At 45.2% G+C, this 24,893-nt stretch overlaps 1 protein-coding gene and 1 long non-coding RNA gene across 2 annotated transcripts in view; one reads left to right on the top strand and one right to left on the bottom strand.

Annotated features, from left to right (window-relative positions):
• The window catches only part of LOC132230868 (uncharacterized), a 145,476-nt gene extending 128,315 nt beyond the window's left edge, over positions 1 to 17,161 (top strand). Inside the window, exon 3 of the long non-coding RNA XR_009451949.1 lies at positions 17,114 to 17,161. This is a non-coding gene — a long non-coding RNA (uncharacterized LOC132230868). The remainder of the gene's footprint in view (positions 1 to 17,113) is intronic.
• Positions 1 to 24,893, bottom strand: part of LOC132230852 (guanylate-binding protein 1-like) — a 178,060-nt gene that overhangs the window by 3,993 nt on the left and 149,174 nt on the right. The window contains exons 2-6 of the mRNA XM_059688946.1: positions 12,161 to 12,369; positions 10,452 to 10,579; positions 9,411 to 9,520; positions 8,966 to 9,162; positions 7,678 to 7,920 (exon numbers count right to left, since the gene is read on the bottom strand). Coding sequence (XP_059544929.1) covers positions 7,678 to 7,920; positions 8,966 to 9,162; positions 9,411 to 9,520; positions 10,452 to 10,579; positions 12,161 to 12,350 — 868 coding nt within the window. The 5' untranslated portion in view covers positions 12,351 to 12,369. The remainder of the gene's footprint in view (positions 1 to 7,677; positions 7,921 to 8,965; positions 9,163 to 9,410; positions 9,521 to 10,451; positions 10,580 to 12,160; positions 12,370 to 24,893) is intronic.

Here is a 24,893-nt window from a genome sequence, read left to right as displayed (position 1 = left end):
AGTTTGCTAGAAATGCAGACTCTCAACCTCTGCTCCCGATCAACTGAATTAAATTCTCCTCTGGCAAGATTCTTGAGTGATATGGATATATATCAAGGGTGAGAACCTCTGTTGTAGGCACCATAGACCTGTGTTTATTGAGTGCATGTGTTTACCCCTAAGCACCGTTGGGATAGGAAATGTACCTCTCATTTATGTCTCTATCATCAGTTCTGGTCCGTGGTAAGCATTTATAAAATCAATATTTTGAAATATTTAAAAAGTCCTCTGCCCTGGCCAGGTGGCTCAGTTGGTTGGATTATTGTCCCATGCACCTAAAAGTTGTGGGTTTGATTCCTGGTCAGGGCACACACGTAGGTTGTGGGTGCAATCCCCAGTTGGGGTGCATGCAGGAGGCAACTGATTAATGTGTCTCTCTCACATCGATGTTTCTTTCTCTCTCTCAAATTCATGGAAAAACATCCTTGGGTGAGGATTAAAAAACTAAAAATAAATTTTAAAAGAAGTCCTCCATTTTATTTATTCTAACAGAACACTGTCCAAGAGAACTTTCTGTGATGATGGTCATGTGCTATAATATTGCAGCTACTAGCCATGTAATCAGAATTGTTAATTTTCTTTAATTCTAATTAATCTACATGTAATTTTAGTTAAATGTAGCTACTACATTTGTCTAGTAGCTATTATATGGGACTAGAAGCCTAGTACATGAAATTTGTGCACAGATGATGGGGTGGGGGTATCCCGTAGCCTGGCCTGCACCCTCTCCAACCTTGTGGGATTGGGACTAAACCAGCAGTTGGATTTCCTTATAATCCAGGACAGCTGGCTCTTAACTGCTCACCTGCCTGCCTGCCAGCCTGATCGCCAACTAACCTCTCCTGTGCTGGCCTGATTGATGCCTAACTGCTCCCTTGCTGGGCTGATTGCCCTCTACTGCACTCCCCTGCAGGCCTGGTCACACTCAATAGCACTTTCCTACTGCCCTGGGTGCTCCCAACTGCCCTCCCCTACTGGCCTGATCTTCCTCTCAACTACCCTCCCCTGCCAGCCTGGTTGAACCAACTGCCCTCCCCTGCAGGCATGGTCACCTCAATCTGCCCTCCCCTGGCAGCCTGGTCTTCCCTAACTGCTGTCCCCTTCAGGCCTGGACCACCCCCACCCCCCAAAAGCCCTCCCCTGCAGTCCTGGTCGCACCCAACTGCCATCCCCTGCTGGCCATCTTGTGGCACATATCTTGTGGTGGCCATTTTGTGACAATATGTTGGTGGTCATCTTGTGGTCCCATTTTGTGATGATGTAACGCAAGAGCGTGACGTACCTAGGCTTTTTCCCCTTTAATTTCTTTATTGGTTAATGTATTAAAAATGTGTCCTCATCCTCCCATTGACCCCCAACCTCTCCCCCCTCTCATACTCTCATCCCCCTGTTGTCTGTGTCCATTGGTTTGGCTTATATGTATGCATACAAGTCCTTTGGTTGATCTCTTCCCCTTACCCACACCCTCGCCTACTTTCCCTACGGGGATTGACAGTCTGATTGTTGTTTCTCTGTCTCTGGATCTGTCCCTGTTCATCAGTCTATGTTGTTCTCTATATTCCACAAATGAGTGAGATCATATGGTATTTATCGTTCTCTGACTGGCAAATTTCACTTAACATAATGCTATCCAGTTCTATCCATGCTGTTGCAAATGGCAAGAATTCCTTCTTTTTTAGCACAGTATAGTATTCCATTGTGTAGATATGCCACAGTTTTTTAATCCACTCATCTGCTGATGGGCACTTAGGCTATTTCCAGATCTTAGCTATGGTGAATTGTGCTGCTATGAACATAGAGGTGCATATATCCTTTCTGATTGGCATTTCTGGATTCTTGGGATATATTCCTAGAAGTGGGATCACTGGGTCAAATGGGAGTTCCATTTTTAGTTTTTTGAGGAAACTCCATACTGTTCTCCACAGTGGCTGCACCAGTCTGCATTCCCACCAGCAGTGCAGAAGGGTTCCTTTTTCTCCACATCCTCTCCAACACTTGTTGTTTGTTGATTTGTTGATGATAGCCATTCTGACAGGTGTGAGATGACACCGCATTGTCGTTTTGATTTGCATCTCTCTTATAATTAGTGACTTTGAGCATGGTTTCTTATTTCTTTCAGCCTTCTGTATGTCCTCTTTCGAGAAGTGTCTATTTAGGTCCTTTGCCCATTTTTTGATTGGATTGTTTATTTTCCTTTTGTTAAGTTGTATGAGTTCCCTGTAAATGTTGGAGATTAAACCCTTATCAGTGGTATCATTGGCAAATATGTTCTCCCATGCACTGGGCTTTCTTGTTTTGTTGATGGTTTCCTTTGCTGTGCAAAAGGTTCTTATTTTGATGTAGTCCCATTTGTTTATTTTCTCTTTAGTTTCCATTGCCCTAGGAGCAGTATCATAGAAGAAATTCCTTTGGCATATGTTTGTGATTTCACTGCCTGTGGATTCCTCTTGTATTTTTATGGTTTCCCGTCTTACGTTTAAGTCTTTTATCCATTTTGAGTTTATTTTTGTGTATGGTGTGAGTTTGTGGTCTAGTTTAATTATTTTGCATGTATCTGTCCAATTTTCCCAACACTATTTATTGAAGAGACTATCTTGACTCCATTGTATGTTCTTGCCTCCTTTGTGAAATATTAATTGAGCATATTGGTTCAGGTCAATTTCTGGGCTCTCTATTCTATTCCATTGATCTATATGTCTGTTCTTGTGCCAGTACCAAGCAGTTTTGAGAACAGTGGCTTTGTAATACAGCTTGATATCTGGTATTGAGATCCCACTTACTTTGTTCTTCTTTCTAAGGATTGCTGCAACTATTCGAGGTTTTTTTTTATTGCAGATGAATTTTTGGAACATTCATTCTAGATCTGTGAAATATGCCCTTGGTATTTTAATGGGGATTGCATTGAATCTATAGATTGCTTTGGGTAGTATGGACATTTTAATGATGTTGATTCTACCAATCTATGAACACGGTATGTTCTTCCATCTGTTTATGTCTTCCTTTATCTCTTTTTTCAGTGTCCTGTAGTTTTTCGCATATAAGTCTTTTACCTCCTTAGTTAAGTTTATTCCTAGGTATCTTAATATTTTTGGTGCGATGGTAAATGGGATTGCTTTTTTAGTCTCACTTTCTGTAAGTTCACTATTGGTGTAAAGAAATGCCTCAGATTTCTTGGGGTTAATTTTGTATCCTACTACATTGCCGAATTCATTTATTAAGTCTAATAATTTTTTGATGGAGTCTTTAGGATTTTTTATGTACAGTATCATGTCATCTTCAAATAAGGACAGTTTTACTTCTTTCCCAATTTGAATGACTTTTATTTCTTTTTCTTGTCTGATCGCAATGGCTAGTACTTCCAGTACTATGTTGAACAGGAGTGGTGAAAGGGGGCATCCCTATCTTGTTCCTTTTCTTAGGGGAAATGGTTTTAGTTTATTACCATTGAGTATGATGTTGGTTATGGGTTTGTCATATATGGCTTTTATTATGTTGAGGTATGATCCTTCTATTCCTACGTTGCTGAGAGTTTTTATCAAGAAAGGGTGTTGGATTTTGTCAAATGCTTTTTCTACGTCAATTGATATGACTATGTGATATTTATCTCTCAATTTTTTTATGTGATGTATCACGTTTATTGATTTGTGGATATTGTACCATCCTTGCATCCCCAGGATAAATCCTACTTGGTCATGGTGTATGATCTTTCTGATATATTGCTGAATCCGATTTGCTAGAATTTTGTTGAGTATTTTGGCATCTATGTTCATGAGGGATATTGACCTATAATTCTCTTTCATTGTGATGTCTTTTTTCTGGTTTGGTATTAGGGTGATAATGGCTTCATAGAATGAGCTGGGAAGTGTTCCTTTCTCTTGAATGCTTTGGAAAAGTTTGAGGAGGATAGGTTTTAGTTCTTCCTTGAATGTTTGGTAAAACTCCCCTGTGAAGCCGTCTGGCCTCAGGTTTTTGTTTGCTGGGAGCTTTTTGATGACTGCTTCAATTTCTTCCATAGTTATTGGCTTATTGAGATTTTTAGAATCTTCTGGATTGAGTTCTGGAATGTTGTATTTTTCTAGGAATATGTCCATTTCCTCCAGGTTGTCTAGTTTGTTGGAGTAGAGTTGTTCATAAAATTTTTTAACCATTCTTTGAATTTCTGTGTGGTCTGTTGTTATTTCGCCTCTTTCATTACTGATTTTGTTTATTTGGGTCCTCTCTCTTTGCTTCTTAGTGAGCCTGTCAAGGGGTGTATCAATCTTGTTTATCCTTTCAAAGAACCCACTCTTGGTTTCATTGATCTTTTGTATTATTATTTTTTTTGGTCTCTATGTCATTTATTTCTGCTCTAATCTTTATTATCTCCTTTCTTCTGCTCACTATGGGATTTTCTTGTTGCTCTCTTTCTAATTCTTTGAGTTGTAGAGTTGGATGATTTACTATCATTTTTTCCTTGTTTTATGAGGTAGGCCTGTACAGCTATAAACTTCCCTCTCAGGACTGCTTTCATGCTGTCCCATAGATTTTGGATTGTTGTGCTTTTATTGTCATTAGTTTCCAGTATGTTTTTAATTTCTTCTCTGATCTCATTGGTAACCCAATCATTATTTAGTAGCATGCTATTCAACTTCCAAGTGTTTGAGTATTTTGGGTTGTTTTTATTGTAGTTTGTTTCTAATATTATGCCATTGTGGTCTGAGAAGATGCTTCGTATGATTGGTATGATTTCAATCTTTTTGAATTTGGGGAGACCTTGCTTGTGACCCAATATGTGGTCTATTTTTGAAAATGTCCCATTAACACTTGAGAAGAACGTATATTCCTTGGCTTTGGGGTGAAATGTTCTGAAGATGTCAATTAGATCCATCTGATCTAGTGAATCATTTAGGATTGCTGTTTCTTTGCTGATTTTTTTTCTAGAGGATTTATCCAGTGATGTCAGTGGTGTGTTTAAGTCCCCTACTCTGATTGTATTTTTGTCAATCTCTCCTTTGATATCTTCCAGGAGTTCTTTTATGTCGTTGGGTGCTCCTGCATTGGGTGAAATATGTTTATCAGGGTTATATCCTCTTGTTGTATAGATCCCTTTAGTATTATGAAGTGGCCTTCCTTATCTCTTGTTACGGCCTTCACTTTGAGGTCTTTTTTGTCAGATATAAGTATTGCCACCCTAGATTTCTTTTCATTTCCATTTGCCTGAAAGATATTTTTCCATCCCTTCACTTTCAGTCTGTGTGCATCCCTTGTTCTGAGGTGGGTTTCTTGTAGACAGCATATATATGGGTCATGTCCTTTTATCTATTCAGCCACTCGATGTCTTTTGATTGAAGCATTTATTCCGTTTACATTTAAAGTTATTATTGAAAGGTACTTGTTTGTAGTCATTTCTATTTTTGTGCCTGTGTTCTTTCTTACCTTTTTATTTCTTCTTTTTACAGCATTCCCTTTAGTATTTCTTGCCTTGCTGGCTTGGTAGTGATAAACTCCCTTAGCCTTTTTTTTTTGTCTGCAAAGCTCCTGATTTAATTTTTATTGATAGTCTTGCTGGATAGAGTATTCTTGGATTCAGTCCTTTGCTTTGCAACACTTTGTATACTTCCTTCCATTCCCTCCTAGTTTGATGTGTTTCTGTTAAGAAATAATTTGATAATCTAATGGGGGATCCTTTGTAGGTAACTCTCTGCCTCTCTCTTGCAGCCTTTAAGATTCTCTCTTTGTCGTGTACATATGCCATCATTATTATGACGTGTCTTTGTGTGGGTCTTTTGGGGTTCATCTTGGTTGGGACTCTCTGTACTTGTGTAACTTTTTTCTTCCTCATATCTGGGAAGTTTTCTGTCATTATTTCTTCAAATAGATTTTCTAATCCTTGCTGTTCTTCTTGTCTTACTGGCAGCCCTATTATCAGTATGTTACTTTGTTTCATGTTCTCCCAAAGCTCCCTTAGGCTCTCCTGCTGTTTAATTTTTTTTTCCAGTTGCTGTTCAGATTGAGCTTGTTTCTCTACCTTATCTTCAAAGTCACTAATTCGGTCCTCTGCTTCTTCTAGTCTATTGTTGAAACCTTCTATGGTGTTTTTGATTGTTGCTATATCACTTTTCATTTCTTCCTGATTCTTGGATAGGTTGTTGATTTTCTCATCCATTCGGTAAATAAATTGTACAACCATTACTCTGAATTCTTTTTCTGTCATGTTTCATGCTTCAATTTCACTAATTTCCTTTCTTGGCGACTCATTTTCTTTCCTCTGGGGATTGTGTTGTCTCCCCATTCTGACTATCTCAGGAAGATTCAAACTTCGAATTGCGTGGGGCTGGGCCGTGTCCAGTGGGAGCTTCACACCACACTAGTGTCACTGAAGAGCTCTCACACTAAGATGTGTGGTTGTTGTGGGTTGGTGGGAACCAGGCTTGCTGAGATTCAGCATTACCAGCACTCAGTGTGGCCTCGTGCGTGCACTTAGATTCATGGACCTTGCCTGCACCATGCTGAAACAGAGACCCCCCTGGAGTGTGTTGAAAATCAAATTCCCCTAGCGTGTGCCAGGAATCAGAGTTACCCAAGAATACAGTATCAGTGTCTATGCTGCTTCGTGCAGCCTTGCATTGAGAATCAGGGTCCCTGTGTGCACATGCATCAAGAATTGGAGTCACTGGCTCTTAGTGTGAATGCACTGGGAATTTGGGATCCCAGGCACAGGTGATAAGAAACAGAGTCAAGTCACTGGTACTTAGTGCTGCCTCCTGCCAGGAGAATCGGGGTCCCGGAGCCTCTGCTGCGGGGAACAAGCCCCCAGTGTTCACACGTTTCCAGGCTAAGTTTCCTGTACCCTGTGCTGCGGGGAACAAGTTCCTAGTGTTCGCGTGCTTCCAGGCTAAGACTCCTGTAGCAGCACTGAGGCCTGGGCAAGTGATGGCTCTATCAGTTACTGTGGCACCTCCTGTGAACCTGCAGGAAGGGGGATGGACTCTGTTAATCACAGAGATCTGCCGCCGGGATGTCTGGATTCTTGGTGTCCATGGGTCTGAAGCTGTGGTCGCAGGTCTCTGTCCCCAGTGGCTGCAGGGCCCTGGTTTGCATCTGAGACCAGACTGGGTGGTGCTGAGGCCAGGATCCTAGTCTCAGGCAGCTCTGTTTCTCAAGATGGCATGGTCTCTGTGCCCGCACTGGCTGTCCAGGAGTGTCCGCGCTGGGAGCGGGGCTCTGCCATCTAAGACTGCCCGGTTTAGCAGACCCTTAGAAGACCTGCAGAATCTAACTGTCCCTAGCTCATACACACACACACCACACACATCCACACACTCCTCTATCAATCCCTCGCACTCTCACACTCTCTCCCTCCCAACATTCCTGCCAGTCGCCACCTTCTCCCTTCGACGTACCTAGGCTTTTATTATATAGGATAGTAAAGGTCCAGCTTATTAGGGCAATTTTAACCAATAGAGCTTTTGTATTTGTCCTTTTCTATCTTTTCTCACCCACAAAATCTGATTAACAAAATCTGTTAGAAATGTTGTGTCATCTGGACTATACCACAGTAATAGTAGATTTGCACTTTTCAAAGATGAAACTAGGTGAATGCTATTCCACCTTCCTTTAGTCTTAGCAGTGAGAGTAATGACTGGGAAGTGGACTTACGGGGTCCATTGATTTGGATGCCTCCTGAAAGAGTTTTGACTTTGGACTTGCTAAAGATGTAGGAACAGAAGTCAGCAGCTTCTTTCACGAATTCGGGGTCCAGTTCATCATCATGCATTGTCTCCAGTTGGCGTAGCTTCTTCCAATGAGTGGGCTGATGAAAGATAAAGCATTTCTTCTTCGGGAAGAACTTTCGGATACAAAGTCGGGGCTGGTTAAAATTTTTATCTTTAGGACTGGTACCTGGAGAAAGATAATAAAAAAGGGCTTTGCTTAATATAGGGGCTTAGAAATTTTTTCTGTAAATGGTCAAATGGTAAATATATTAGGCTTTGCAGGTCAGGTGGTTTGTTTTCCAAGTATTCAATTCTGCTATTACAGCATGAAAGCAGCCATGGACAATCTACATAGTATTCATCCAGTAAAACCTATTTGTAAGATAGCTGGCAGGCTGCATTGGCCATCATTTGCCTGTGGGCCATAGTTTGCAAAGCCCTGGCCTAGCGCGTTGTTAAGCTTTAATCTATTTTCTTTAAATAAATGCCCATTCTACTCCATATTCTTTGGCTAATTACAGCATCACAAGCCCTAACCAGGGAGATAAAAATCAATCAGATCACAGTGCAGGGAAAGGTGAAAAAAAAGAACCTTGTTCTTAGAAGAGGGGAGAAGATAACTCAAAATCAAATCTATGAACTTAGATATTAAACAAGCATTAATTCTTAGAACTAGGCAGCTGAGAAGAAGTAGAAAACTATACATGTAAAAACACTAAATCTATACTAATAAAAGGGTAATATGCTAATTAGGCCGGGATACCTTCCATGAGACTGGCCAGGAAGGGCAGTTGAGGGCCATGAGGCCACCAGGGAAGGGCAGCTGGGGACCATGAGGCCGGTAGGGGGGGCAGCTAGGGTCCATGAGGCTGGCCAGGAGGGTATTGGGGGCCATGTGACTGGCAAGGGAGGGCAGTTGGGGGCCATGAGGCCAGCATGTAGAGTGGTTAGGGGCAATCAGTAGGCAGACAGGTGAGCAGTTAGGAGCCAGCAAGTCCCAGATTGCGAGAGGGATGTCCTACTGCCAGTTTAGGCCTGAACCAACAAGGCCTAAACTGGCAGTCAGACATCCCCTGAGGGGTCCTAGATTAGAGAGGGTGCAGGCCGGGCTGAGGGACACCCCCCCAACCCCCGTGAATGAATTTCGTGCATCGGGCCACTAGTAGAAAAGTAAAAGATGATGGTTTCTAATGGCTTGTGATTCCCAATAATCAGTTCTCAGTCCCCTTTACCTTTTCTGAGTTTGAGTGAATTGTGCAGGTACTCATCTGCTGAGATGGGTTGCCCATCTGCTTCCAATTCTAGGGAAAAATCCCTCAGTGTCCACACAAAATCTGGAAAGAAGCTCACAAAGTCAGCTGAATCCTCAACCTCATTTGCATCAAGTGAAGATTTGGCTCTTATTTTTTCTGTCAACTCTGTCACATAGCTTAGTAGCAAACTAAGGATAAGTGGTGTAAAAGAACAGTGCCCCTCATTCCATATTAGTCCCACAAATTCCAAACTTTCGTTTTGGCTTTGCTTCTAACTCAAGTGTTAATTCTTCCTGCCCTTGAATTATTTTTCATACTTTCTCTTTTTGTGCTTGATTCGCCAGGATTCACATTCAGGGAGCTGGTATTTAGGTACTAGTTTCCCATCTGATTTTGATGCTGTTCTGGACCACAAAAAGGATACTGCAGTTGGTCCATGGCCTGCTGGTTTATGGTCCCCATGCTATTGTACACAAAGGTGCTGCTCAGCAGTATTGCCAGGGCAAAGATCCAGGAGTCATTTTGGTTGTCACCCTGAAAATCAGAACACATTTGGGCCAGGATTATGTTTTATTCTCATGGCACTTTCCAGATCAGCAGTAGTAAATGATGCTCATTTAGTCGAGTGGCTTTTTTTTAGATTAATGACTTATAAGAGGAAAACAAATCCAAATGAAAATGATTGTTAGTAGGACTTGTACTTTGACTAGTCTTCTGATTAGTATTTTCGGTTGCACTGATTCTCAGTAGGTCCCCTTATGACCATTGACAGATAATTGCAAAGCAAACAGTCCAGATTGGTGGGCACTCTAAAGTCTTAAATGTAATTTAATTTTCTCTATGTTTTTGCAGCAAAATTGACTTATGTAAGAGTAATAATACTTATAGCTATTTTATCTAGTCATTATTATTCACCTAACACTTTCCATTCTTATTACATAGTCAAAACGACACTATGAGACAAATATAGACCGTTTGCATCGGTTTTACAGTTCAGAAAGCTGAGGTTAAAAGAAGTGAAATCATTTGCTAAGGCCACTGTGATAATAACAGAGTTTAAATTTAAACTTCAGTTTAGGAACTCTGAACATTCATCCTTAACTAAAGTTCTCTGCAGGATAGGACTCATGGCTGATTTTGTTTGTGGTACCTTTATGCATCAGTGTTAACTGGCTTAGCTTATAACTTCTTGTTAATAATTAGAATATTATCTAATGAGCACTATGCTCTTCTAGGATTCCGCCTTATATTTTCATAATCCCTGATTGCAAAACTTGGTCTCTTAGCACATAAACAGAAATGAAAAAAAAAAAACAACACTTAAGGTTTATTGCCAGCTCTTATTTGAATAAAAATTAAAATAATAGTAATAAAATTTTTAAAAAAGAAAAGAAAAAGTATTAAATATTGTAGACAATACCCATAAATGAAGGGATTATCTCTAAATTGAATCTTTAATACTTACCTTCTCTACATCTCCCAGCCCTTCAGTGTCAAGCAGAACTAAGGTGTAGTTTGGTTTCTTAGGGTGACACACACACCACATCCAGATGCCTTTGGTGTGAGACTGAACTGTGGAGCCCATAGAGAAGCCTTCAGCGGGAGAGGAGAGAGAGGGAGTGGAGTTTTCATAGCAGATGTGTCTTAAAATGGAGATAAACATGAACATAATCAAGGTTAGGGGAGACCACAGCCAGTAGCTTGGCTGGTGTGGCTCAGAGGTTGAGCGTCAACCTAAGAACCAGGAGGTCATGGTTCGACTATGGGGCAGGGCACATGCCCTGGTTATGGGCGCAATCCCCAGTGTGGGTTGTGTAGGAGGCAGCCAATCAATGATTCTCTCTCATCACTGATGTTTCTAACTCTGCCTTCTTCTCCAAAATCAAAAATACATTAAAAGAAACCCCAACTACAATCAGTATTGATTTTACAGAGAAACAGGGAAATTCTAATATCCAATACATAAAAACATTAAACAACTTTTATTATAAAATCATTAACAAATTAGGACTAGAAGTAAACTAACTCAACATAATAAAAGCCATATATGAAAATCCTTCAGCCAGCATCACACTCAATGGTGCAAGATAGAAAGCTTTCCTTTTACAAAATTACCCAAATGAGTTCAAAGACCTACATGTAAGAGCTAAAACTATAAACTTCATAGTAGAAAACATAGGTGGAAAGCTTCTTAATATTGAATTTGGAATGATTTCTTGGATATGACACCAAAAGCCTAAATAACAAAAGAAAAATAGATAAGTTGGATTCAAAATTAAAACTTTTGTGGGTAAAAGGATATTATCGACAGAGTTTCATAGAAATCCTATGGAATGGGGGAAAATATTTCTCAGTTAAGGGATTGATATCCAGAATATATAAATAAGTCCTGCAATGCAACCCAAGAATACAAAAAACCCAATTACTAGTGAAAATTGAGCCAAGGACTTGAACAGACATTTCCTTAAAGAAAATGTGCAAATAACCAAAAAAACATAACAAGATAATTAACAGAACGAGCTATCCAGTAAATACAAATCAAAAGCACAAGGATATACTATTTCACACCCATTAGGATGATCACTATCAAAAAAACAAAATAACAGCCCAGCCAGTGTGGCTGGTGGTTGAGTACTGACCTATGAACGAGGAGGTCACAGTTCAATTCCCAGCCTGGGTTGCAGCAAGCTTAATCCACAGTGCAGGGTATGCAGGAGGCAGACAATCAATGATTCTCTCATATTATTAATGTCTCTCTCTCTCTCTCTTTCTAACCCCCCCCCCTCTCCCCCTGTCTGAAGTCAATAAAAACAAACAACAAAAACCACCACCCACACAACGAAATAACAGGTATTAGCAAGAATGTGGAGAAATTAGAATCCTGGAAAATGGTAGAGTTGCTGTGGGAAATGATATGGTGATTCTTTAAAAAATTAAACAGAATTCTAGGAAAAAAATACAAATTATGCTTTTAAAAGGGAAATTAAGGAAAGTGGGAAGAGACAGTGAGTTGACTCTTTGAGACCACAGTAAAATAAGAGCATAATGGTAGATTAAAAGCTCGCTTTCAAAATTCCTCCCCATCTCTACCTTGCTCTTCCTGTAGCACCATACTCAAAGCTGGGAGTGTGGGTAGACAGAGGGACCTGGCAGAGTTTAGCTGGTGCCCCTCACCTTTTTGCTGCCCAGCCAGCTTGTTCATCAGGTAGGATTTGCCTGTGCGGTAGAGACCCACAATGGCCACCACCACTACAGGCTGTGTAATGGCAGACAGGATCTTCAAAGCTTCTGGATTAACCACTAGTTGCGTGTTAGTGTTCTCAATGAGGCACACCGGGCCTGGCATGTGGATGTCTGAGGCCATGTCCAGGGTGTCACCTTATCTGCAAGTGAAGAGATGGGATGGATTAGAATTTCCAGTCTAAGTAGATCAAGAACTTTCACCAGGTTATTTTGATCCAGAAGGTAGAGTCATAAAATTCCCCAATGTGGCCAAAAGTTCTGTGTCAACAGTGAGATGGATGAGGGCAATATTTGTATTCTTTTAGCAAGTTATAGAAGTGCAATTGAGGAGTCCATTAAAAAAATAGTGGTTTGACAAGGACATGAACATTTAACCACTTTCATGAACAAAATTTTTAATTTACCATAGAAAACTTCTTTTTAGATTCTCATTAAAATTTTCAGACTAGAACCAGGCTGGTGTGACTCAGTGGTTGAGCGTGGGCCTATGAACCAGGAGGTCAGGCCTCAATTCCAGGTGAGGGTACATGCCCGGGGTGCAGGCTTGTCCCTAGTAGGGGATGCATAGGAGGCAGCCAATCAATGTTTCTCTCTCATTATTGATGTTACTGTCTCTCTGTCTCCCTCCCTCCCTCTAAAAATCAATGAAAATATATAAAGAGATTTATTTTCTGTACATTAAATATAAAATAGAATAAGGTTTAGAGAGTAATTTACATCTGGCCATGTGTATTTAACATTTATTTCTTAATTAATTCTACTATGAATATTGACTTTTGGGAATAAATGTTTCATCATTAGATGTATGCTCTTTGGATAATTTTCATAGTTGTTTTTTTTTGTTAATCTTCGCTGGAGGATATTTTCCATTGATTTTTAGAGAGAGTCGTGGTGGTGTGTGTGGGGGGGAGTGAGACAGAGAGAAACATCTATGTGAATCATATACTTGGTTTGATTGCCTCTTGTACTTGCCCCCGCCTCAGCCATTCAATCCACCCTTCATCCAAGGGTTGACAATCTAAGTACTGTGCAAAAACAGGCAGGGCATTTTTCACAGATTTGAAATGTATGTTTTTTCTACTAGTTGTGCTTATTTTGCAGAAGTGAGGGTTCACAGAACTGTTTATACTGCTATTCTGGAAGCAGAACCAATATAACTTACATTTGCAAATTTTATAAAAATGTATAACTGTAGGAAAAACATGACTAGGGACCTGCCCAAAGCCTTGGTATGGGCTTGTTCAAGCAAAGGGCCCTATACTTCAACTTCATTAGCTTCACAAAAAATTAGCCTCAACTAAAAGGGGGTAAGACTGCACAACTGCAAATACTGAATGTTGCCAAAAACCATGTTTGTGTATATATGTGTGTGGTGTAAGGGAACAAAAGACTATGAAATATAGATTAAAAGATCAGGAGGCAGATCAGGGGAGCCTAGGTTTTCGATGAATATACATTTCCAGTCATACACTTGTAGGTTTTCTGTTTTGTTCTATTTTTCCATTCGGTTCAGGAGAAGGAGAAACAAGAAGAAGACAAGAGGGGAGAAAACTGGGGAGAGAGAGGGAGAGGAAGAGCTGTAAGGAGAGAGAGAGAGAGAGAGAGAGAGGGTTGTCAGAGAAGCAGGTGAAGAGTAAAGTTCATGCCAAACCAAGGAATTCAGAAGCAGTTTCGAGAAAGCAAGAGCAAACCTGCTTGCAAGCACAGAGAGGTCAGGTATACAAAATGTTGGCTTCAGCAATGCAGATTTCTTAAAGAGAAAACTTTTTAGTACAGTAGTGGGGCCAAATTCTACTTGTAAGGGGTCAGAAAGAAGTTGGCCCTAAGAAATTGGATCTGGTTGATTGGAGCTATTTTTTATTTTAAAAAATTGTTATTTTAAAATTACAGTTGACAATTAATATTATATGAGTTTCAGTGTACTACATAGTTGTTAGACATTTGTATACCTTAAATGGATCTCTTCTATGGGTCTACATGTCAGGATACATAATTATAACAATACCTGAGGTCCAGTGCACGAATTTGTGCATGGGTGGTGTCCCTCAGCCTGGCAGACAATCAGGACCAATCGGAGAGTCTCACTCTGTCCTGATTGGGGCCAATTGGAGCTGGCTGGTCCAGCTAGGGGCCTGGGAGGTTAGCCGGATTGGGGTGGAGGAGCTGCAGGAGGTTGGCTGGCTTGGGTAGGGGTTATGGGAAGTTGGCAGATGTTGGGGGTGGGGCTGTAGGAGGTTGGCTGCCCAGCCTGGGGAGGGGGAACAGGAGGTAGGTAAGCTGAGGGAGGTGGGCTGGTGGAGCACAGTGACCACCAGGGGGAAGCTCCTGCATTGAGCCTCTGCCCCCTGGTGGTCAGAGCACATCATAGTGACCAGTTGTTCTGGTTGTTCTGCTGTAATGGTTGCTTTGGCTTTTATTATGTGGACTAGTGGCCAGGTGTATGAATGTAGTACACATAAAAAAGGGGATTAATTAGAGAAAATATTTTAATATTTCTATTTTCCCTTTATCTATAATAGAAGTGTCAGAGATGAAAGAAAATTAGTAAAATGTATATGAAAATCTTCCTCCTATCAGAGTCTGGGGCATGCCGCCAGACCCAGAGCCAAGTCCCTGCCACACTGTGGCACCTCAAAATTGCACAAGAAAAAGATCCAGCTGGCCCCACACCCATTGGGTAAGATCCAGACCCGGCTAACCCCACCCTTGTCAAAGCTAGGCAGGGGGCGCATGCTCAGGTCCCCTGGCCCATCTCTGGGCAGGGGGGTTCAGCCTCAGGGCCTCTGTCAAGCCCTGTAGCATGGGGGCTCAGCCTCAAGTCCCCCATCAATCCCTGCCAGGCAGGAGGAACAGCCTCAGATCCTTCAGCACACTCTCACGTCCCCCAGCCTGGTGCCGGAGTGGGGGGCATGGCCTGAGGTTCCTTGTGAATCCCCTGGTGGGGGGCATGGCCTGATGTCCCCTGTCAAGCCCCAGTGGGTGGGAGCATGGCCTGAGGTCCCTGGCCCAGTGCCAGGGTGGAGAGCATGGCCTTAGGTCCCCAGGCCTGGTGCTGGGGTGGGGGGCACACCTTGAGGTCCCCCCTCAAGCCCCACAGGGTGGAAGCCATGGCCTGATGTCCCCTGTCAAGCCCTGCCAGGCAGGGGGCACAGCCTCAGGTGTCCTGGCCTGTTGCTGGGTCGGGGGGCGCAGCCTGAGGTCCCCTGTCCTGCTTCTCTGGACAGGGGGGTGCAGCCTCAGGTCTGTTATGGAAATGCAGCCTTCACTGTGGGTACAGCCATCTTGTGTTACAGAAACCCCACCTCCACTGTGGGCACCCCCATCTTTGTGATGGCATGATGGTCAATTTGCATATTCCCTCTTTATTAGATAGGATTATTGACTATATTCCCTAGGCTTTACTTACATCCCTGTGACTGTTTTGTAACTGCCGATTTGTGTTTCTTAATCCCTTCCCCATTTTCACCAGCCCCCATCCTTCCTCACATCCGGCAACCAGAAAATGAGTTACTTTTAAGTGAGTAATCCACTTTGAAACAAAGCTCGTCTATATGACCAAAATGTATGGTGTTTTTGTGAAACTTCATTTTTCACTCTGAGTTTCAGGTTTTTCTTTCTTCTTTTTTAACAGTGACAGGTGGCTGTGTACTCTGCATCTCATTTTCTATGCTTCTTTCTCATGAAAATAACATATCTGTAGCCCTTTCAGTGTGTCAGCTGCAGTCAGATCAGAATTGAACAAGTTCCATTAAGACAACGGTAATTTAACTGTGTCTGAAGCCAACACAATGTTGGCAAAGAGAAAGACAATAGTAATGCATTTCAAACTCTGAGCTTAGCCCCATGTCTGCTGCTGCCTAATTCCTCCAAGCACAGTAGTGACACTTAGGGATGTGCTGCCACCTGATATCATGGGGATTGCACCTCACCCCCTGTCCCATGCAGGCTCTGCTGCAACCTATCTTCATGCTCATGTTCTTTGGAAAATGAACTGACCCCCCTTATAAGTCCCTCCCACCCTGCCCCAACCTAACCCTGGACTCCATTTCTCAGAGCACAGTTCCTTTAGAGGTGGAGAGAAAGCTGCTTTGATGAGAAAATAAAGTTCTTACCTGTTTTTCCCCCTCAGCGTAGTTTGGAATGGTTTGTTCTTTCTCTGCCTGGATGATTGGACTTTTATTTAAACTCCGATGTGACGTGACTGTCCTGAGTCCCTAAAGTACTTAGTTAGAAATGAAGGCTTTAGAGTAATGTGAACCTGAAAGCACTGAGTAAAAAGCAGTGACTCAACAACCATAAAAGGAATCTCTGCAAGCTATGCAAACAGGAGGGTACATGGACTTTACAGGATTTCGTAACTAGTTCACGAGAGGCCAACAGAGGACATTTGACTCAGGTGGACTAGAAAGTCCCGAAAGAGAAAGTGGCCCCAGCCTCATTTCATGGAACAACCTGTGGTCACCCTATCTGGCTCAATAGGAGGTAGTCGCACTGACTGTTAGACAGCAGGCCAAGGATAACAAGGGCAGTTTCATCCTACAGCTACAATGGCCAGCACTAATCAGGTTAAAGGACAAAGGACTCCAGCTAATCAGACTAGACCTCTTATATCCCCCAGCCTCTGCCCCTTGTGCTTTTCACATAAAATTCAACCCCAAGGACAGTGGATACTGAGTGCTAACCTTCACTGATTGTGGCTCCATCCCCTCATTCCCTCTAATAAACTTTCTTCCTGCTTGCTCACTGTGTTTGCCTAATTCCTTGACTCTCATCTTACAGTTCAATTTGACAAAAGCTCCATTGCAGGTTCCTGGTGGGTGTGGTCAATAAGATGTGGCTCCCTCTTCCCTCTTTCAAGCAGGATAAGGTATGTAGCTGGGAGAGGCAGGCCACCAGTATTTCTCATCACCTCCAACACTGACTTGCAGACACTGGAGCCTGGGGCTCCCAACCCTCACCCAGCTCCACTCATAGAGTGAAGGCACTAGCTGATCCATAGCAGGCTGAGATTGCCTGGCCTGATCACCCTCCCTTTGTCTCACTTGAAGGAAGGAGTTTCCAAGCTGGGAGAGGCAAGTGGGGAAGACCAAAATCTACCACCCCTGCCCAGGGGAGGAGCAATGGCTCAGAGATATTTGTCCAGGGAGAGAGGCAGTGCATAGTCACAGAGATCTCTGAAGTTCTCCCCCGAAGAACTGATTTTATTTGAAACCGTGTGGGGACTTGAAGAAACTTTATTGCTAGCACATTGACTTTACAAAAAACACAAAAGGAGGATTTTAGGCAGGAAGCAAGTGACTTCAGATGGTAATACAAATCCATATAGGAAAACAAAGAGCACCAGTAAGGGAATTGTGTAATTATAAAAGACAGTATAAATACAGATTTCCTCTCCTTTCTCCTATTAACTGGTTTTAAGAAGCAATTGTATACAACAATCCTATCTAATAATAGACAAACATGGTAATTAACCATACCTCTGCTGCCCTTCCCATTGGTTAATCAACAGGAGATGCAAATTAACTGCCAACAAAGATGGCAGCCGGCAGCCAGGCAGCTGAAGCGAACATGAGGCTTGCTTGCTCCAGTGAAGGAGGAAGCCAAGGTTCCCTGCCTGCTTCACCCTGCTCTAAGCTACACTCTAAGCAACAAAGTTGCAATTATAGAAGCTAAACAAGCTCCAGAAACCTGCTTTCAGCCAGCTTCAGCCTCAGAGCTTAGAGCGGCAGTGATAGCAACAATGTTTCAATTATAGAAGCTAAACAAACCCAGATACCTGCTTTCAGCCAGCCGCGGCCTCAGAGCTGGAGCTGGCTCTCAACTCCAGTGACAGATATAGAAGGTAAATAAATCCCAAGTAATAATAATAATAATAATAATAATAATAATAATAAAAACAGAAAAAAAGGAGAGGCTGGGAGCTTCAGTTGCCTGGAAGCCTGAAAACGGCCCTCAGCCCCTCACCCAGACTGGCCAGGCACCCCAGTGGGGACCCCCACCCTGAATGGGGTGTGACCAGCTGCAAACAGTCATCATCCCCTCCTCCAGGCTGGCCAGGCACCCAAGCGGGTCCCCCACCCTGATCCTAGACACCATTCAGGGCAAACCAGCCGACCCCCACCCATGCACCAGGCCTCTATCCTATATAGTAACAGGGTAATATGCAAACTGACCCTAACAGCAGAAGGACTGGGAATGACTGGTCACTATGACATATACTGACCACCAGGGGGCAGATGCTCAATGCAGGAGCTGCCCTCTGGTGGTCAGGGCGCTCTCACATGGGAGGAGCTCTGCTCAGCCACAAGCCAGGCTGATGGCTGCCAGTACAGTGGTGGTGGTGGGAGCCTCTCCTGCCTCCTCGGCAGTGCTAAGGATATCCGACTACAGTTTAGGCCTGCTCCCCGCTGGCAGGTGGACATCTCCCGAGGGCTGCCGGGCTGCCAGAGGGATGTCTGATTGCCATCTTAGGCCCAATCCCCTGGGAAGCAGGCCTAAGCCAGCAGGTGATCATCCCCCGAGGGGTCCTAGACTGTGAGAGGACACAGGCCCGGTGGAGGGACCCCCTTCCCCCACAAGTGCACAAATTTTTGTGTACTGGGCCTCTAGTTCTAATATATAAAAAGCCAGGGCCCGTCACGACCAAAACACTGGACCGAAGACCGAATAACAGGCTGCGTGGGGTGACAAGGCTGGTGGGGGTTTAGTGAGTGACGACCAAATGACTGAACAGCAGGCTGCATGGGGCAACCAGGTTGGCAGCAGAAGGCAGTTGGGGGAGACCAGGCTGGCAGAGGAGGCTGTTGGGAGTGACCAGGTCGGCAGCGGGGGCAGTGAGGATCAACCAGGCTGATAGTGGTGCAGTAAAGGTCAACCAGGCCAGCAGAAGGGGGAATTGGGGGAGACCACATTGGCAGGGAAAGCAGTAAGGGGCTACCAGGCCAGTGGGGTGGGGCAGTTAAGGGCAACCAGGCCAATGGTTGGGAAAGTTGCTGGTGACCAGGCAAGCTTGGGGGGGCAACCAGGCTGGCGGGGGTCAGTTGGGGGCGACCAAGCCAGCAGAGGGGTGAAGTTGGGTGTGATTAGGCTGGCAAGGGGTTAATTAGGGGTGATCAGGCAGGCAGAGGGGCCAGTTAGGAGCCTTCAATCCTGGATTGTGAGAGTGATATCTGACTGCTGGTTTAGGCCTGTTCCCAGCGATCAGACCTAAACTGGCAGTTGAACATGTCCAGAGGGGTCCTGGATTGGAGAGGGTGAAGGGTGGGCTGAGGGGACCCCCTCATGCACAAATTTCATGCACTGGGCCTCTAGTATGTATATAATTGTATTGCAAGGCTTATTTCATACTTAAAAATAACTTGAGCTCATAGGACTACAGAGAAGTAGAAATTGTAAGAAAGTTACTATAACAAGCCCTATACAGTGGTGCCTTGACTTACGAGTTTAATTCGTTCCGTGACGGAGCTCGTAACTCAAATTACTCGTATGTCAAATCAATTTTCACCATTATAATGAATTGAAATGCCATTAATCCATTCTGGACACCCAAAAAACACCACAATTGTTTTGTTAAATGTTTTTAAATAAGAAAAATGTATTTAAAAATAATGAATATTGTATAAAAACACAATACTGAACAATAGATGTAGTGCAATAAACTTGTTTTATTAAGTTTAATGTACAGCATTTACCTTGGAGATCAAACGACTTAAAGTTGCTGATGGAGTTGGAGGAGAAAGGCTGAACTGAGTAACTGAATCTTATTTGCTGATTTTTGCCCTTTTCACCACGCTTTCATCACTTTCATCTACAGGAGTTTTCGATAAAAACCTGTCCAATGAGATCTGTTTCATCCTCCCTTTCAGAATATTTCTAAAATGAGTTAGGCAAGTGTCATTAAATAGCTCTATCGCATGCCCAGTTGCAATTTTTTTCTGGGTGTTTCTTTTGAATAAAGTCTGAAAGTTTCTCCCACATTCCCAACATTTCCTTTATCTCACTTATAGAGATAACCTCCTCCTCCATGTCATCTATTTCCTGCAAAACTCCGTGTGCTGCTGTGTCTGTAGCTCCTTTAGCTCCTGCGTTGTCAGTTCCTCGGAGTGCTCCTCGATGAGCTCGTTGATGTCACCTTCCTTTATGTCTGCGCTCGCTGCCTCACCATGTCTGACAACGGAGTGAATGCTGGTCCTCTTTTTAAAATTTTCGAACCAGCCCTGACTGGCTTTAAAAGGTTCACGTGATGCCTCGTCCATTGAAGTGTCTGGGGTCTGCTGCAGCAAATCAGCGTAAATAGCTCGTGCCTTCTCGCAGGTTATAGCCTTCGTCATGATATCTCCTGCAAGCTGCTTCTCCGTTAACCACACCATTAGCAGCTTCTCCATATTTTCATGGATAGCTGTCCGCTGTTTAGAAATTATTTTAATGCCCTTGGCTGGAGTTGTAGCCTGTATCGACTCCTTCTGCTTCAGTATGGTGCAGATCGTAGAAGTGCTACGCTCCTACTGCTTCGCCAAGTCGATTACACGCACACCTTGGTCATGTCTTTTGATAATTTCTTTCTTTAATTCAATGCATATCATCTGCTTCTTCTTCTCAGCACTGTCCTTCGCACTTACTTTCTTCAGATCCATGGTTGAAAAAACGAAGTTTTGCAAAATAACTGCAAGCACAAATGCGAGCACAACACTGATGCTTCAACTAACAACTAACCGCTTAAAGTGAACGAGTGAGACACGCGATGCTGGGCTGATGTTGTGGCATTCACTGTGACGTTTGCTGTGCCAACTAGCGGTGGGGTATCTGAAGCTGGCTCGTAACTCGAATTTTAGCTCACAACTCAAAGCAAAAAATCAGCCAAGAGATGGTTCGTATCTTGAAAAACTCGTTAGTCAGTACACTCGTAAGTCAAGGCCCCACTGTACATTAGTTCTTTCTCCTTCATGCTCTTTAAAAGATAGAAAGTCATATAAATCAATAACTATCAAGATTTATTTTGGGGGTTGTTACATATCCTAATATATAAAAACCCACGGTTGAACATTAGTGTTTAGGGGATTGGCGGGGGGAGGGAAGGGAAAAGAGGAAGGAAGGAAGGAAGGAAGGAAGGAAAGAAGGAAGGAAGGAAGGAAGGAAGGAAGAAAGGGAGGGAGGGAGGGAGAGAGGGAGGGAGGGAGAGAGGGAGGGAGGGAGAGAAGGAGGGAGGGAGGAAGGAAGGAAGGATGGAAGGAAGGAAGGAAAAAAATAAAATAAAAACCCAGGTTCCATAATGACTGAAGGCTCGACTGACTGGAAGTCAGTCTTACAGTCAGTGCTGGCGACCCATCACTGACTGCCACTACTGCGGCCCCACAACCCAGCACTGACTGCCAAGGGGGCTGCGGATCAGGCCCAGAGAGAGGCCTGAAGATAGAGGCAGGGTCTAATCTACAGCCTCTGTGGCAGCTGTTGATCAGCTGTTGCCTCTCTCTGTCTCCCTGGGCTTCACCAGCAGTAGTGCCTCTGTTTCTCTCTGGGCCTCCATGGGGGCTGCTGCTCAGCCCCGCCTCTCTGATCATGTCTGGAGATAGGCCCAGAGATGCTGACTGGCATAGAGACTGACCAATCAGAACCAAATCTGGGTGACGTGTGAGGAGCCAATGGTTGCCTAGGAGGCAGAGCTTTTGATGCTGACTGGCATAGAAACCAGCCAATCAGAACCTGATCTGGGTAAACTGTGAAGGCAGAATCTAAGGTTGGGAATGAGGAGGGGTTTTAAGGGCAACAGCTGTTTGGTGTAAGGTGTAAGGAAGCGGTTCAATTTTTTAATGACCAGTTTTGCAGTATAGTGCATATGGCTGGCTATCAGTACAGATATAGGGATGATGTATTTTTGTCTGCCAAGAGCATCTCCTCCTGCTGAAAAAGGCCTTTCTCCCCCATTTAAGCAATTCTATCCTATATAATCTATCTATACTAATAATATGCTAATTAGACTAGGTCGACCAGCCATCTTCCGGATGTCTGACTTCCTTCTGGACAAAGCCATGGTGTTGGGGGCTGATGCAGAGAGGGCAGTTGGGGGCGAGATCAGGCCAGCAGGGGAGGGCAGTTGGGGGCGAGATCAGGCAGGCAGAGGTAGTTAGGGGTGATCAGGCTAGCAGGGGGGGGGGGGCAGTTAGGGGCGATCAGGCAGCAGGCAGAGAGGTTAGGGGCAATCAAGCACACAGGTAGAGGCAGTTAAGGGCGATCAGGCAGGCAGGCAGGTGAGCTGTTAGGAGCCAGCAGTCCCAGATTGTGAGAGGGATGTTTGACTGCCAGTTTAGGGCCTAAACCGGCAGTCAGACATCCCCGAAGGGTCCCATATTGGAGAGGGTGCAGGCTGAGCTGAGGACCCCCAGCCCCCGTGCACAAATTTCTTGCACTGGGCCACTAGTCTAATCTAATAATAGACAAACATGGTAATTGACCATACCTTTGCTATGCCTCCCATTGGCTAATCAGCATGATATGCAAATTAACTGCCAACAAAGATGACGTCTACTTTGCATACTGCAGGCACGGTGGGACAGCGCCATCCCACCTGTACCGCCGCCATCTGGGCCTGCTATCTGCGACCTGGGACAGTAGGCAACCCGGGTCCCATATGCAACCCGGGTCCCATATGCAACCCGACCCGGGGCTGGTGGGCGGAACCGCGGCAATCGGGCACCCACCCCGCCCTCATCTGGCCCTCCTGTGGGGGACCCGGGGCTGGCGGGTGGGACCGCGGCTATTGGCCGGCCCACCCCTGTGTCTCCTGTGCGACCGGACCCGGGGCGGCCGGGAGGGGCAGCAGCAATCGGCTGGCTTGCCTGCGCACCCTGTGTGCGACCGGACCCGGGACAGGTAGGTCGCGGGCATGCCTGGCAGCCTCCGTCAGTGCCTTAAGCCCCAGCAGCAGCAGCAGCAGTAGGGGCAGTGGCAGTAGCGGTGGTGGCGGCAGTGCCCACGACCTACTTGCCCAGGTGTGAGTGGTCCCAAGCCGGCAGTGCGTTCCATCAGCCACTTGCCGGGCGCACACGCATGCAGGTGAAGTCACTGGTGCCTGCTTTTCCATAGGCCTGAGGCCCCAAGCAGTGGCTGCCTGGGGGCTCAGGCCTGTGGGAAAGCAGGCGCCGTGAGCTGGTGATCCCAATGGCCCGATAGCCCAGCAGTGGAGGCAGTGTTGGGATTGGGGACTGGTGAGTGGGCAGAACATGACCCTGATTGGGCCAGTCACTATGACGCCCACTGTAGTCAGCAAACCGCCTGATCAGGGGTTGGGGCCAGCAGCCAATCTCACAGCCCCTGCCCCCTGCAGGCCTTCCCCTGATCAGACTCTCCCATCCTGATCAAGAGCAGGGCGCACAGAGCCTGGACCCTTCCTGGCAGCCCTGAGTTCCTGGGGCTGAGAATTCTGACGGCCCTGCCCAGAGAGTAGAGGTGCAGAGGGGCAGGGACAGGGACCACAGGCCTCCAGGGAGCACGCAGAGTTGGCAAGGAGAGGGGAGGGCCTGTGAAGGGGGAGAAAGTGAAGCCAGAGGACATCAGCCCAGAATCCAGCCCTTCCCCTCCAGAGGCAGCAGGACCTAAACCCAGAACCCCAGCCCGAATTGGAAGAGCCCGAGGGAGCTTCAGGAAACTCTACGCAAAGCTGCACGTTGAGAACTAGAGACTTCGTGAGGCCCTGACCCAGACGGCTGGAGCAGCTTAAGGTGGAGCTGGAGCACACCACGCAGAGGCAGGAGCACTTTGCAGAGAGGCCGGACCTCCTGGAGCTGGCGAGATTTGAGCGCAGGGCCGTGGAGTGCAAGGCCGCTGAACTGGAACAGGAGCTGAAGGGCCTGTCCAACCCCTGAGCTGACAACCAGCACCTCAAGGATGAGAATGTGGCCCTGATCTGCGTCATCAGCAAACTGTCCAAGTGACCCCGGAGGACTTGCCCCTGCACCCACATTTATACAGCTGTTTCTGCCACATGCACCCCTTCCCTGTGTGAACACGAGTGACAGGGCTGCTGGGGAGCCTCTGAGAAGCCATAACCTCCCCTTGGGACCTCCAGGCTGGGAGGGGAGGACAGAGCCCCCAGGAGCCAAGGGGGCCATCTGAGGCCAGGATGGAGATGGGAGGCTGAGCCAGGTAGGGAGACCAGGGCTGCAGGCAGGACCAGAAAGGAACTGAGGACCAGGAAGTGCCAGTACCAGTAGCCAGGACCACAGTGGTCACCCAGAGGTCCCCTCTCACATGTGCTGCCACTAGTCATCCCTCCAGCCCCTGAGCAGGGATCTGAGAATGTGCCAAGCATCCCACCGGCCTGGGCCAGGTGAGCCTGTATATAGGTTCTGTGTGCAATAGGGAGGGATGTCTTCTATTTTTTGCTGCCCCCTCCCCATCGCTGTCCCGGGCAGGGGGAGAAGGTATTTTTCAGACATAGCAAAGGCACCACAAGTAAAAGTTGCCAAAAAAAAAAAAAAAAAAAAGAGCAGGCCAGCCGGCCAAACATCCCCTCTCTTCCCACCACCCTCCCTCCCCAACCAGCACCTCCTTTGATCAACCTGCGCCATCACAATAGGCCCACAGCCCCTCCCCATGGCTGTCTGCCCTGATTGCATCCCCCCAACCCAAGAGGGGGCAGGGCTGGCCAGCCAATCTCCTGCAGCCCTTC

Source organism: Myotis daubentonii, chromosome 3 (genome assembly GCF_963259705.1).
Source record: "Myotis daubentonii chromosome 3, mMyoDau2.1, whole genome shotgun sequence".
Classification (NCBI taxonomy): Eukaryota; Metazoa; Chordata; class Mammalia; order Chiroptera; family Vespertilionidae; genus Myotis; species Myotis daubentonii.
The sequence above is the reverse complement of the archived record's forward strand: the minus strand, read 5'-3'. Positions and strand labels throughout refer to the sequence as shown.